At 33.5% G+C, this 16,146-nt stretch overlaps 1 protein-coding gene across 1 annotated transcript; it reads left to right on the forward strand.

The window, feature by feature from the left end:
• Positions 1-392: 392 nt before the first annotated feature.
• On the forward strand, positions 393-806 carry LOC120077337. The gene has a single exon (XM_039031219.1). It carries the CDS (start codon positions 393-395, stop codon positions 804-806), a length of 414 nt encoding a protein of 137 aa, XP_038887147.1.
• Positions 807-16,146: the final 15,340 nt, after the last annotated feature.

Consider the following 16,146-nt stretch of genomic DNA (forward strand, 5'->3'; position numbering starts at 1 on the left):
TTTTTCATTAAATACTCACTTTTCATCTTTAATATTAATATTTAATAAAACGTGAAAGTAACAAAATGTAAATCTTGTAATCTAAGAAGAAAAAATATTATCTTTAAATTTTATATAAGGATGGAACTTCTAATTTTAAAATTGATAGTATACGAACAAAAATTCAATCAAATCGAGACGAAAATTGTATTTTAATGAAAAAAATAGATAAAATGAAATAACTCAGAGCGGCCATAAAGTGACGCCACGTATTTAGTCTATCACTTGTCCTCCACTTCCTTCCGACATCACTCAACCATCTGTCTCTTTCTCTAAACCCAAAACCAAAACTCCCTTTTCCGCTCCTCCTCCGCCGCCGCCGCTGCCACCGCCGCTTCATTTTAATTCCACCCATGTCCACTCCCCTCGACCAGCTCCAGCCCCCGCCGTCCCTCCACTCCGCCCACGCCTCCGTCGGCCCACTCATCGCCGTCCTCGCCGTCATTTCCATCCTCGGCGTCATTGCCGGTATGATTGGCCGCCTTTGCTCTGGCCGCCCTGTCTTCGGCTACGGCGCCCACTACGATGTCGAGGATTGGATCGAGAAGAAATGTGCTTCCTGCCTCGACGGCTCCCTCGACCCTCCTCCTCCTCCTCCGCCGCATCTCCGCCGCCCGCCGCTTCTCGATTCTGTTCCTGTGGCTGAACCGCTTGGTGGGCCACCACCGGAGATCAAGCAAGGTGCCGATGCCGATGCCGTCGTGGATACCGATGTTAAACGCGAGAATTTGCAGTCGGCGCCCCCTGGAACCGGCGGTGAGTCGTGAGATTTAATTAAAAGAGTAAAGTTCTTTTTTTTGTTCTTCTTTTTTGTGGTTCAATTTTTATTCTTTTATAAATCCTATCTGGTGGATGAATGAATCTTTACTTTTTTCCTCCCACCTCTCTTTATATGCAATTTAAATCGTCCGATTTCTTTAATTTCTTGCTTCGATTTTTTCCCTTGTTTTATTTTGGTTTAAACACTAGATTTTGATTAATTTTGGTCTATTTATTTGAAGATGTTAATTTTTAATTCAGGTTTGATTAATTTTAGTCATACATTCTGGTCTATTAAAAATGAAAATAAAGGGTCTAAAATGGTCATTTTAAAAAAAATACATAAATATAAAATTTAAAATCAAATGTATCAAAGTAAAAAAAAATATAGAATGGAAATAGCATTTTAAACCTTCTATTGGAATGGCATTGGCTAGAGAAAAATAAACTAAACTCTCAGATTTCAACCAGCTTTAATTTTGAGATATTTATCGGTGTCATTTTTATATTCAAATGGCTAAATATTAGGTTGTTCATTAATGAAAATTTTGGCTAAGGCAAGAGACTCTTTTGTTATGTTTACATCCCCTTTTCAATTACATATCTAGTAAAGAATTTTTAAATCCTTACCTTTATTTTTATTTATTTATTATTATTATTTTGAGTTTTGCCATATGGGAATTCAAATTTGAACCTTTTTTTCTAATTTTTTTTTAAAGTATAATAAAAGTTATAGGATTGTAACGATCAATTATGTTAGTTGAGCTATGCTCTATTAGACTAAATTTTAGCTCAAAATATACAAGTATTTTAATTGAATTTAAAATATGTGTTTGGTTGACAGTTGATATTCTATTTTTGAAAACAGTTTTTGGATTTTGTGATCTAAACGGGTTAAATTCTAGAAACAATTTTTTTATATTTTCAGTATATCTAGATTTTGAATTCAAACTTTTAAAATGCCGAATTATATTGAAAATGATAAAAACATTAACAAATATAATATTTCAGGTTATAAACGAAATTATTTTTTGTTAAATTAAAATATTTAATATATTATATGATATTATAAAATAATAATTATACAAAAATTTCAACATAAAAAAAAGTTTATAAATCCACGAGTAATAATTTATATTCAATCTAGAATTGAGTGAGTATCTAAATATATTTTTAAATATATTTTAAAAAATTATTTAAATTGGAGTTTAAATTTTAAATTTGCTACTAAACACGTATATGAAAATATGTAATACAACTTTATCTCGTGTTTTCAAAATTTTATTTACAAAATGTCTATCAAATAGGATTTTAAATACTCGAATTCAATTAAAAATTGATTTTACAATACTATTTGAATTTTAATAACAAGAGAGCGAAACACCTTTTCTATACATAGAAAAGTTTAATTATTTAAATAAATAAATTGACAGGTTTGATTTTTAAACATTCAAATTTATGTGAACTTTTAATTTTGCAAAAAAGTCCTAATGTATGAGATATTCAAATATCTTGTTAATATGATAGATCAATTTATATTATACTTTAAGATTTAAGGTTTGATCTTCTATCCATGTATTATAGGTAAAAAAAACCATCCATTAAGTATATTATAAAAAACTATTTACAAACGGATTGTCATTTGCACCGCATATAATGCAGGGTAAGATGACTAATATATAATTAAAATACAAGGGCAAAAAGGTAACTTCCTTATTATACCATTTTTTCCCCTTTTCTTGAAAAACTTTTTATTCCTCTAGAAAGCCTGGAAATGTACTTTTATCGAGTCTTTCAGAACTTTATACCAATTTTTTAAAAAGACAGATTTTTGATTTATAGTGCAATGAAATTAATTAAATATTGATTTATAGTGCAATGAAATTAATTAAATATACAATTTTCATTTCCATTACTTTTTTTTAAACTTTCTAATCTTATTAAGTACATTTGTTACAAAATCCAAAGGAGAAAAAAAGAAAAAAGAAAAAGAACTATAACATCATGCAAATAACTAACATAATATCAAAATTATTAGCTAGTATAGTGGTAAATTCATTTTTTAATCGTTCGACCTAATTTCAAATCTCATTCATTAATAAATTTATTATAAATTTAAAATTGTAACTGAAAAAAAAGGTAACACTTATCTAAATTTAAAGTATAATATGAAATTGAAAGCCAAAGATTGAAATAAAGAACTCTTTTCTCTAGACTTTTTTTTTTACAAATTTTTTAACGGCTAAAAGTTGGTCTTTATGTTATTTTTTTTCCCCTTCCCATTATTATGTATTTAAATTTATATTATATTTAGATAAGTTTGCTTTTTTGGAAAGGGTCAAAAAGTTGAACCATTTTATTTGAATGTGGTGGGCCCAAACGGTAAGAAATATTTTGCTACACTCCAATTTTACACGTCTCTGTATTATTATTTGGGCCAAAATAAAAATCTTGGTTCAAAATTTGAGCTTCGTTATTAATATATGGGGCAAAATAAAATTTTGGTTCAAAATTTGAGCTTCGTTATTATTATATGGGGCAAAATAAAATCTTGGTTCAAAATTTGATCTTCGTTTCTATTTAGTCTGTGAACCTTTAAAATTGACGTTTTAATTCTTAAAATTTGATTAATAATTTTATTAAGTTTGGCTAACGAAAAATGATGTGAAAGTTAATTAATTCCTAACTTTATAATTAATATGTGGGCAAATATATTAACTTTATAATAATTTTGTTCATGAAATGGTTTATTCTATTCCTTTCCTTAATGCATCTTCATTTTCAATTTCATCCAAATGGCTTTTTTTCCTCCAAGAAGACACATTCCCAATGAAAGTTTTTAATTTCCGTTTGATAAGTATTTAGTTTTTAATTTTAAAAATTTAAATGTATAAATACTCATTCTACTTTTAAATTTATTGCTTTGCTATCTACTTTTTATTAATATTTTAAAAGATCAAGTCATATTTTATTTTATTTTTTAATTTAAAAAAGTAGTTTTTTAAAATTTGTTTTTGTTTTTTGAATTTGACTAAGAATTTGACTCTTTTACTTAAGAAATAGGCCAATCATGGTAAGAAATCGAGAGAAAATAAAGTTAGTTTTCAAAAGTTAAAAAATAAAAAATAAAATGATTCCTAGATTGGTGTATTTTCTTCATGTGAAAATAGAAACATCTTTCCAAGTCCACTGCCATGGATATACCACAAGATCTTGAACATGGTGTACAAAATTCACATAACTAGCAATTGCCCTAAAATTTTCTTTTGGATTGCACTAATTAGGTTTTCGGTGACGTGATCGACTCATAAATTGAGACGTAGCAACTCGTAATTGAGTACTTGATTATGTAAAAAAAAAAAAAAGGTGTAGTTTAGGATGCATCCAAGTATTTTTCATTTGTTATATTTTCCTATATAGTTTTAGGATGTTGGAATGTCTCAAAATCTCATCATCTATATTTTATTATTTATAAACTAATTATTTAATTATTTTTACTTTGAAATATCCATTATCAAGTGTAACTTAAAGAGTATAACATATGAATATATGGTTTAGCGTCCTATTTCGTAATATAGTTAAAACATCAATTCTTGTAAATATTACTAATGATTTTATCCTAATTATATGTGTGGAGACATGTGAGTGGAAATATTAAATACACTAAGCATGTATAAGACTTGATTGCATAATGTTTAATACTTATTTGTAAATTTGTTAAAAGGAACTATTAATATTATAGAATGATCGTATGCAACATGGTCCTAAGCTTTAGTTAGTTATGCACTAATGCGTGTCTTTCTATAGACATGTATGTCTTCGAATTGCAACCTTTGCATTATTAGCTTGATGTTCTAAACAATAAAGCTAATTGGTATTTTAGGGTTTTACTAAACTCGATAATAATACAACGGAAATTTATTCACGGAAGTGGTATTTATGAACATGATTTCAGAAAAAAAAAAAAAAGAGAGAGAGAGAGAGATTACTAAAGGAGGGTTTATTGGAATTAACGTCTCATGCTCGTAATTTGTTTTATTAATTAAAACTTCATGCTACTTTTAGAATTTAAACCTACTAGTTGTATTGTTGATTAAAACTTCATTCGACAAATATTTCATTTTTAAAATTTGTGTTAACATTGGCAGGTCTCAAACCTATGACCTTCGCGTTATTAGCACGACGCTCTGACCAATTAAGCTAATAGGCTACTTGCTTTCTATAGAATTGTGAGTTTTTTTAATATATATTTTTTAATTTTAAACTAAGTATTTATGAATTTAATTTTCAAAAATAAAAAAACCCCAAATCTTATTGTTTGCACGAGGTTTTCAGATACACTTAGTTTGTGGAGTTAAACTTGTGTTGATGTAGATTTGATGGGGATGTGTTTCGATCTCTAGTACTTCATCTTCCGATTCTCTCTCGGTTGAATGGGTATGCTTGATATATGGAAGCGGAGCGTGTTGATGTTCTTGAAGTTGGTATCTTGGAAAACGTTTGTATCTCCAAACAACTTCAGTTTCAAGTGCGGTCAACTTCAGGAGTCAAGGTGTATTCTGATTGTAGAGAATTTCTTATAAACTTTCTAGAGTGAGAATTACCAACCCCACAAATGAGGGAGCTATTCTATTTATAGAATTCTTTGGTGGGCTTCGTGAACTTGGGCTTGGTTGGTTCATGGGCTTGACTCTTAGGCCCAATTAGTTAGATTTGGACTTACTTTGGCATTTGGGTTAAATTAAGCCAATTTTTGGGTTCAATTGGACTTTAGCCCAAATTATAATATCAAATTGAGCTAAATTAATTCCACTCAATTCAACATTTGTGATGAAAATACGTGACATCATCGGACTTTGCTAATTCATGTTTTCAACTTCAATTTGGGTACACATGTCAACTTCTAATTGGTCCCAAGTTCAATTATTTGGAGTTTCATCATTAATTTAGTGAATGACGTGACAATTTGTGATTGGTCTAAAATTTCTCCTTAAAAAAATGTCCATTTTCGAGACTTATGCACATATGTTGGTGGATGAAACTCGAAAAAGATGAAGTTGGAGTCAAAATACATGTTATTTGCTCTTGATTTAAGCTCCATTTGATGTGCTAACCAAACTATGAATTTAGTATTAGAATTTGGGATAAAATTTAAAATATGGCCAAATTTTAATTTCAGATTTTGCCTTCAATTTGATTTGGAATGAGGGCAAAAGCTAAACTTGATTTAAATTTGAGATAAAATTCGGAATATAGCAAAATTTTAATTTGAAAGAAATTTTAGATTTTACCTGTAATTTGATTTGGAAATAAGGATAAGAACCTAAATTTGGATGAATTTGAGATAAAATTTGGAAGATGCCCAAATTTGAATTTTATATCAATTTGAGACTTTATCCTTAATTTAATTTGACTTGAGGATACTAACGTGTGTAATTTAAATTTTGGATAAAATTTCGAATATAGCCAAATTTTAATTTGAGATAGATTTGAGATTTCATTCTTAATTTAATTTGGCTTTGGGAATAGGAGGCTAAATTTGGATGATTTGAATTTGGGAATGAAATTTGAGTGTCCAAATCTCGCTTAAAGATAAATTTGAGTATAAAATCTTAAAAAAAAAAAAAAAAAAACTTTGACAGTGGTAGAATCCTTAATTTGATTTTTTTAATAATTTAATTCGAAATTAGGATAAAATCAAATTAGAAAATCTAATAAAATCTAATAAGTCAAACCAAATCTTTATCCGTCTTGATTTCCTAATTTGTCATGAAATCTGGAGAATCCTCTATAAATAAGACCCCGAACCCTACATTCCCAACTCAAGCAGTTGTGCACAAAGGTAAATGTTTTTCCCCTTTCTTTCATTTTTTCCTTTTCATTTCTTCATTTTTTTTAATTTCCATTTTCCATCATTTTAAATTTTATTTTTTTTCTAACTTGCCCCATTCTTTTTCCAGGAATTAACTTGTGTTTGAGGGAGTAATTTTTTTTTTTTTAATCTTGCCAACTTCTTATTATTTTCTTTGCAAGGGGTAAGTTTTTTTTTCCAACGATGCCCTTTTACTTGACCGCCGTCTTGACCCACATAGGGATGACCCCAGAAAGATCTAAACAACCATATTATATCGCAACATATTGATCAATATAGGAATGACCCCGGAAAGGTCTAACAGTCCTGTTTGATCAACATAGTGATGACCCTGGAAAGTACAACCCTATTACATCACTTCTTGATCATCGTAGAGATGACCCTGGAAAGGTCTAACAACCATATTTGATCAGCATAGAAATGACCTAAAAAAGATCTAACAATCCTATTACATCATCACTTATTGATCAACAAAGGGATGACTTCGAAAAGGTCTAGCAACCCTATTACATCGCCACATTTTGATCAACATAGGGATGACCCCAGAAAGGTCTAACAACCCTATTTGATCAACATAGGGATGACCTCGGAAAGGTCTAACAACCCCCTAGGGTTTAGAATATAATAAAGCTTTATGGGGCTTACTCTTATTATTATTATTTTCTTATATCTAACTACCTTTGGATTATGCCATTCAAGACTCATTTCTTTATGGTGGTTTTTTATAGAACAATGGTTCACTTTACCGAACACATCTCATCTGGTGAGAGATACCTCATGATTCTTGGAGACAGAGGTCAACCAATAAAAGATGGACTTAACTTTCTTGTGGCAAAGTCATTAGCTGGCCTCTTTACTGATCGCTAGCTAAGTTTAGACAACAACATGATTATTCCTAAATTATCAACGGAAGTGCCTTTGACTCAGGGAGAATGCATGTGGGTTTTAAAATTTTCCATTCACGATGAGACCCCTAACCTCGTCCAAGTGTTAACTCTCGAACGTCATATAATTGAGGGTAAGGTTTGTTGGAATGCCATAATGAAGGTTCCTGGAGATTTTGGCTTTACTGATTGTTACTGGAAGTGGCTTGAATTTGTAGTCAGCCGAAATGAGCGATTCCTTTATGATGTCAATTTATTTAACGCAATGATGGCTTCTTTGTACACGTATGATCGTAACAGTGATATAGTTTGAGTATTTTGTGAAGCCTGGTGTCCTTCAACCAATACTCTTCACGCTATGGCAGACGAATTATCAATTTCTTTATGGAACCTATGGTCATTTTGGGGTCTTCCAATCAGGGAAGGAGGTGATTCTTTCCCTTAAAGAATTAACTGGCTACCAAGACAAGGAGAAACATCTACCAAAGACTTATTGACATCTTTTCTAGTCATATTATTCAATAGTGTGTTTGCAGAGAGAAAATCGCATGACACCTTCTAAGAATGATTCCCTAGTGTCCATAAGCTCTTGGATTTCTTTTTGGTTCATAGGGGCTCAGAAATATGACAAGTCTACTACACGGAAGCAAAAAAAAAAAAAAAAAAGCCTCTAGCTCCTGGTCTACACATAATCTTGACAATACGAGATCGAGTTTCAAGAATGGTCGAGTAAGAAAAACATGCTATTCACAGAACTCAAGATAAAAAGACAACTCGAAGGATAAAACATATTTGGCTGCTTTTTTATTTTGTTGGTTATGCCTTTTTATGTTCCCGTAAAAGGGAGACTATCTTCCATGGAGTCTTTAGAATTGCTAGTTTGGTGGCTAACGAGGATATCTATAGTCATGCCGTTCCAATTTTAACCAGTATATATCATGACCTAGGGTGATAGCAGAAGCTTCAAACCCAATTAAATGCATGGACTTTCACTTTCCCATGCAATATGTCTATGGTTGGCTGACCCACTATTTTAATATGCACTACCCCACTCCTGTAGCCGTTCGGAGCCCAAAGATGGCTAACTTTTTTGGCGAAGGTGGCTTAATCTACTTTGACGAGTACGAGGCGCAAGAATTGATCCATAGCGTGTGTGTATTTAATGACACGTGAATATTCAGAATAGAAGTAGGCCTGAGCGCATGATCGATGACATAGATTTTTCATTCCTAAAGTCTAGTTATTTCTCAAGTATGCAATCATGCTACCCATCTTCCTAATGTGAGAATGTTTGGACTATAGAATCATATAGTCCCTCTCGATTTGGCTAACAATTCAACTTTTACCAGGACAATGCTAATGATATAAGGGGAATACCACCTACCATCATGAGAAGAATGTGTTATATCACTAGAGAATATACACGAGATGTAAGACATTATCTCCAGTATTCTTGCCGACTCGTACGTTAGATCCGGACACCCATTTTACTCCACAGTTCAGGGATTGATGACTGAAAAAGCACAGAAATTACTTTGAAAAGAACAAACATCATTTAGTGACCAATGTCATTACTTTTTCAACACAACCAAACTACCCAAAGGTAAAGGGGCCACCCAAGGAGGCAAACAGATTCATTTGATTGAAGAGACAATAATTATCTTGCAGAAAGATGCTTCAAACCCAATTGGAGAGGAGAGTCATAGTAGAACCAATGACCGTCATTGAAAAAGACCCTCCAAGAAGCCAAAGGCATTGGATAATGACGTTTTTGAAAGGGATCAAAATGATTCAGCGGTCCTTAACGCTCTCAACTTACTGGTATATTGACCCTTATCTTTTAATCTTCTTAGTTTATGTTTTTTTTTTTTTTTTCTTCTTTGTAGTCACCTCTGAATAACTCTCTTAAAAAACTTGCGGCACAACGAAGTGAAGGATCTTTAGTGGGGCCTTTTGTTGTCGACTCAACCATTGAGAGAATCGGTACTTCTAAAGTGTTGCCAGTGAATACCATTAAACAGTTTTATCAAGTTTATCCTACCTCTGAAGGCATCTATCACACCAAGAAGAAAGTGGATGTTGGGAACATTGAAGTTTCAAATCCCTTAATCAAAGAAATTGGTTATTACAACGTGCCTTTAATAGAGAAAGTCTTACAATCCAAGGAAACTTTAAAAGCCTTGGCGAGTCCAAATGGTTGTGAACTTGCATTTGTTCGACTGGCCGTTTTGGGGCCATTGTTGGCACAATTTTGACTTTGGTTCGTCCTTTTGTGACCAAAGAGCTCCCAAGACATGTGAATAAAACAACATCCTTGGCTGCTTCCGAGGTATCCGAATTTTGTGCTGCCAACGTAGTTTCTGATGTTTGACATCATGCTGTCTTAGCCATGTGGGAAACTATACATATGAAAATCATGCGTACTCCTTTCGAGAAGGTCATTTGTTAGAAAAATAAACTCACGAGATATTTGAAGCAATTTCTGACATTTGTGGTGCCAACCTTCCCCCTCTTAAACAACTCATAGATGAATATTTTTGAAATGTAGAGAAGTATAATCAGTTCCAATCATCATTTTCTTCTCAATTGACTCAAACAATTAAAAGCCAACGTTTGGAGAAGGCCAAGTTTAACTTGGAGAAGATACTGTATGATGAAAGTAGTACCCTTGCTAAGAGAAAAGCACTATTAGAGCGTGATTCTCGAGCTTTGCAAGAAGAGAAAGAATTGTTAGCGATGCTGGGAGTTATCAAAACTAAACGAGCCGAAGTATCCAAGTTGATCTTCGAGGATGAAAATCTTTTGAATCAACATAAGCTTGACACCTAAAAAATGCGAGGGACCATAAACAATATCGATACTACTTCAGTTCTTTCTGATAAAGATGTCAAGGCTCTAGATGTACTACGTCAGATGCTAGAAGCCATACAGTAGGAGTTGGAGAACTACAACTGGGTACCATGATTCAACGTTATCCACCTTACTTAGCTACACATGCACTGGTCATTAGTGGCTTCAAGAATTTTGTAACTCTGTGCTATTTTAGTTGCTGGATTTGTTTATTGTAGTGTAAAAAAACTCTCTCTTAAAGGAACAATTAAAGATCCTTGGGTGAAAAAGGGGATCGGACTCAAACCCAAAATTTACAGAAAAACATACATAATTATTATGCATTTAATTGATAAAAACATGCTAAAGAAATATAAATAAATAAAATGGGTTAAAAAACCCTTACCTTTGAAGATCGATCTTTAAATTAAATCCCTTGAACTGAAAAGAACACTATCACGAAGTTTCCACTGTATTCTCAGGATGAGAATTTAGGAGGTGTGGGCTCTGTCTATTTTGGAAGAGGGATTTTTTTTAGAGAGAAGAAAGAAGAGGAAGATTATTGTTCAGAGATCTTAGAACAGTTCTGTATTTTTCTCTGTATTGTCTTTCTGTGGAAAAACAAATGGAGAGGATGATGATAACCAACAATCTCACTATCACGTTGTAGAGAGAAAAAGAGGAGGGAGTTACAACTCCCTCCCTAAAATTATTTGGTTTTTTTAAAAAATAAAATTAATTTTAATAAAACCTTTAATATATATTTATATGATAACAACTTTATCATATAATATATATTAAACTATATGTTACATCAAATACAATATATAACCTATAGTTTAATATTGTATCCAATACAATATAACTTATAATTTAATTCTCTCAACAACGATATTTAATATAAATCTCATTTATAATAAATTTAATTTTAATTATGTGCATCTAATTAAATTAATTAATATTTGAATCATATTCAAATATTTAATTTCTCTCAAATAAATTTTATATAATAATGTATCAAATACATTATAGTAATTATTTCATATATAAAATTAAAATAATTATATCACATATAATTAATTCCCTCAATTAATTTGAACAATTCAAATTAATCCAAAAATTCATTCTCATTAATTCTCGTTGAGCTACAGAGGGGACCTATAGCTCGAAGCTCCAACGATATGTGAATAATTAATTATATTCACCATTCGTTAACTGTCGGGCATTCCACTAACAACCGACAGCTGCACTATTTGCACTAAGATATATTTTTATGTCCATTGGATATAACCAGTCAACAGTATATTGAAGGAAATAAAACTCGAGGATTTCTATGAGCAGTGGAAGAGATCGTTCCAAATCCCATTCAAATTGAACACAAAACAATTACAGTCTAAACATAAACTAACAGGTCATACAAATATAGAAATTACAGCATGCTAAACGATGATACAATGGATAGAGGATGCATAGCTTTTAAGAACCATTCTTCAAGAATCGCTCGAACAATCTACATTGCGTCCATAGACAGCAACACTCGAATACAACAAACACCACATGAACAACACGAACAACCAACAGCTCCTCGAACCCAATCGAGTCCAACTCGATTCACGAACTGAGTAAGGAAACCACTACAATGGTTACCTTGGTATTCTCGGTGTGAGAATCTAGGAGTTGTGGGCTATGTATGATCTTCACTTGAGGAAGATACTAGAAGTCTACAATCGAGCAAGTGGGAGATAAGAAGCTGGTCTATCGTATAGACGATGTACTCGATCGTTTAGTAAACTGAAGCCTATCGCATAGACTTTGCTATTTGATCATGTAGCTACGATTAGCAGAGTGACTATTGTATAGTCAACTCTACATAATCGTTTAGTCTCTAAATGCTATCGCTTAGTGAAACTTTTTCACTTGATAACTTGTCACCGTGAGTAATTTCCGAATGGATCAACCACTAATTTAGGAAAACAATTTTGCTTTTATCTTACGGTTACCATAAAATTCCCAATAACCTCTCACTCAATCAGTTATTAGAGAAAAAGAAATTAATTATCATATAATTAATATATTATAAATAATTATGATAATCAACTTATCATATTATATTTATAATCTATAGTTTTAATATTTCATCTCATGAAACTTATAAACTATAGTTTTTTTTTTCTATTTTATGGTACTTAATATAAATCATATTTACATTAATTCCTCCACTTGATGTATCTCATACATCACACCAATTATATCACATATAATTGAATTTCCTCTTGTTAATTTGAACACTTCAAAATAACCCCAAAATATGATTCTCAACTTGAATCCATTGAGCTACCAAGGGGATCTTATGAACCTATAGCTTGAAGCTCCAACGGTACGTGAATAACTGACTAAACTCTTTAGTCACGAGATCCACCATCCGTTAACTACCAGACACTCCACTAAAAACTGACAACTGTGCTTTTCTCACTATAGATATATTTCTGTATCCATAATAACCAATCAACAGTGCGATAACTCTTCACAGATCGCTCGTAAGTATAGTTGGGCCAATTTACCATTTTGTCTCTGTAGTTGCATCTAACTTCTTAAGTATCACTGGTTCCTCTAATGAACAATAAGTCATAGTACTACTATAACTGAGTTCTGTCTTCTAAGGAGAGGATGTGACCACTATGTTCAAGACCTGTAATCAGCCTTTAAGGGAGCAATCTATCTACTTACCCCTGCTTCGGGGAAGGAGTGAATTCCGTTTTGTGTAACTGAGTTCCCAACTCCCTAATCAGACAAATCCCCAAAAAGGTAGGCTTGTTGAGTTGGTAATCTGGCCACTCTCACCTATACTAATCAAAGGACCGCCCTCATAGGCAAGAGTTCCCAAAACACACAGGATTAAGATCATGTCACCCATGGTCGTTTTAGTGAGGTGTAAGTCTCAATTATCAACGACGTTATATAAAGAGATTAATCATCTCGTGGTCCAGTCTTATACAAACTCTTTGTATAGGACACCCCCGCTTGCATATCTCCACATGAATGGTCAGGATCAGACCATCTGTAGTACTTATAAATCTCTACAAAGCGGATCATATCCATAGTGTCACCAGGATAAGGCATCCCTCCTTTATCCTTATACTACAGATCTTTTAGGTTATTACCTAAGGCATGATCCACTTGTATATCTCATATACATGCTTAAGTTTACATAAAATAACCACGGATCTTTGTTTATTGGATATGAGTAAATGCAAATAAAATAACTCTGATTTTATTAATAAATAATGTGTACAAATTATTTACAAACTATGAGACTCCGAGAGAATTAGGACACCAATCCTAATAATCTTCCACTTATCCTAATGCCTCGGGAGACTAATGTACAATACATGAAAAATAGTACAATATACAATAAACTAGGGCATACTCTATACCCCACTATCATCTCCCACTTGCCCTAGACAAGATGCCGCATGTCCCATAGACCCAGACTCTCTAGATGACCCTCAAACAGTTTAGCCGTGAGAGCGTTTGTAAACATATCAAGAACGTTGTGCTCCAACGCGATTATCGTGACTATCACATCACCGCGATGCACAATTTCCCTGATCAAATGATACTTTCGTTCAATATGCTTGCCTCTACGATGACTCCGAGGTTCCTTTGAATTTTCCACAACCTCGCTGTTATCACAATAGAGAGTGATCAACAAAGACATATTTGGAATAACTTCCAAATCCGTAAGGAACTTCCTAAGCCAAACAACCTCTTTAGTAGCTTCACAAGAGACTATGTATTTGGCTTCCATAGTGGAGTCCGCGATGCGTCCTTGCTTGATGCTTTGCCAAACTACAGCCCCTTCATTCAGAGTGAACACTGACCCTGATGTTGATTTCCAAGAATCTCTATCAGCCTAAAAGTCAGAGTTTGTGTATCCTGTAAGGATCAAATCTTTATTTCCATATATGAGCATATAGTCTTTCGTTCTCCGAAGATACTTGAGAATCTTTTTGACTGCCGTCTAGTGATCTAATCCTGGGTTGGACTGATATCAACTGACAATCCCTACTGCATAGCAAATGTCAGGTCTAGTACATAACATTGCATACATAAGGCTTCCAACAGCTGAAGCATATGGAATCCGTCTCATCTTCTCAACCTCTTGAGGTGTCCTAGAACATTGATCCTTAAACAAAACAATTCCATGTTTGAAGGGTAATAAACCCCTCTTGGAATTATGCATCTTGTACCTGATCAACATTTGATCAATGTACGATGCTTGAGATAAGGCCAACCTCTTGTTCTTACGATCCCGAATGATCTGGATCCCTAGAACATACTGTGCCTTTCCTAAATCTTTCATTTGGAATTGGGCAGCTAGCCACTTTTTAATGTCAGTCAGAAAACCTACATCATTCCCAATGAGTAGGATATCGTCGACATACAGTACTAGGAAAGCTACTGAGTTGTTGATGATTTTCTTGTAAACATAAGGCTCATCAAAATTTTGATCAAAACCAAACAATTTGATCGCACTGTCAAATCTAATGTTCCACGATCTAGAAGCTTGTTTTAGCCCATAAATGGACCTATTAAGATTGCAAACTCTTTGCTCTTGATCTGGAACAATGAACCCCTCTGGTTAAGCCATGTAGATGGTCTCCTCAGGATTTCCATTCAGAAAGGCAGTCTTGACGTCTATTTGCCATATCTCATAATCATAAAATATAGCCATGGACAGGAGAATCCTGATAGACTTCAACATGACAGTAGGTGAGAAAGTTTCCTCACAGTCCACTTCCTCGACCTAGGTATAACCCTTTGCCACGAGTCTAGCCTTAAAGGTCTGCACCTTTCCATCTATACCTCGTTTTCACTTGTAGATCCACTTACGTTCTATAGGTTTTACCACATCAGAAAGATCCACAAGTTCCTAGACAGAATTGAAGTACATAGACTCCATTTCCTGGTTCATGGCTTTAATCCACTCATCTTTGCCAACATCCTCCATTGCTTGCTTATAAGATAATAGATCCTCGACCCCATCATCAGACATGATGTTTTGGGCTTCAGTCAAACCCATGTCGCGTTCTGGTAGGTTCGCAACCCTCCTACTATGTCTAGGCAGTCTCAACTCTTGAGATGGTTGACTAGATGAACAGACATCAACAACTCTTGTTGATCTATCAGCCTATTCAACAACTCTTGTTGAACTCTCAATAGTCTCGCCAGAAATCTCATGTAAAATAAGCTTACTTCGTGGTTTATGATCCTTGTGGTCTTCTTCCAAGAAGACAGCGTTTGTCTGCACAAACACTTTATTCTCACTCAAATCATAGAAGTATCCACCCCTTCGTTTCCCTGGGGTAGCCTACAAAGAGGCAAACTTTTGAATGCGGTTCCAACTTCTTTGGGATAGCCACAAGCACATAGGCCGGACATCCTCAAATCTTGAAGTGGCATAAACTACCTTTACGGCCTCTCCACAGTAAAACACTTTTCGAGGGAACGTTATTCAAAATGTAACATGTAGTCTCCATTGAAAATCCCCAAAACGAGTCTGGAAGATGATCATAACTCATCATAGACCGAACCATGTCCAACAGGGTTCTCTTTCTCCTTTTTGATACACCATTCTACTTAGGTGTATCTAGGGCCGAGGGTTGGGACGTGATTCCATGTTCTATCATATAGTTTTGGAATTCGAGGTCCATATACTCTCCACCACGATCGGATCGTAGTATTTTTATCTTCTTACCTAAC

Source organism: Benincasa hispida, chromosome 5, assembly GCF_009727055.1.
Source record: "Benincasa hispida cultivar B227 chromosome 5, ASM972705v1, whole genome shotgun sequence".
Lineage (NCBI taxonomy): Eukaryota > Viridiplantae > Streptophyta > Magnoliopsida > Cucurbitales > Cucurbitaceae > Benincasa > Benincasa hispida.

What these genes read in the sequence shown, in the direction of transcription:
- LOC120077337 (XM_039031219.1), top strand. Translation starts at nt 393, where the DNA reads ATGTCCACTCCCCTCGACCAGCTCCAGCCCCCGCCGTCCCTCCACTCC.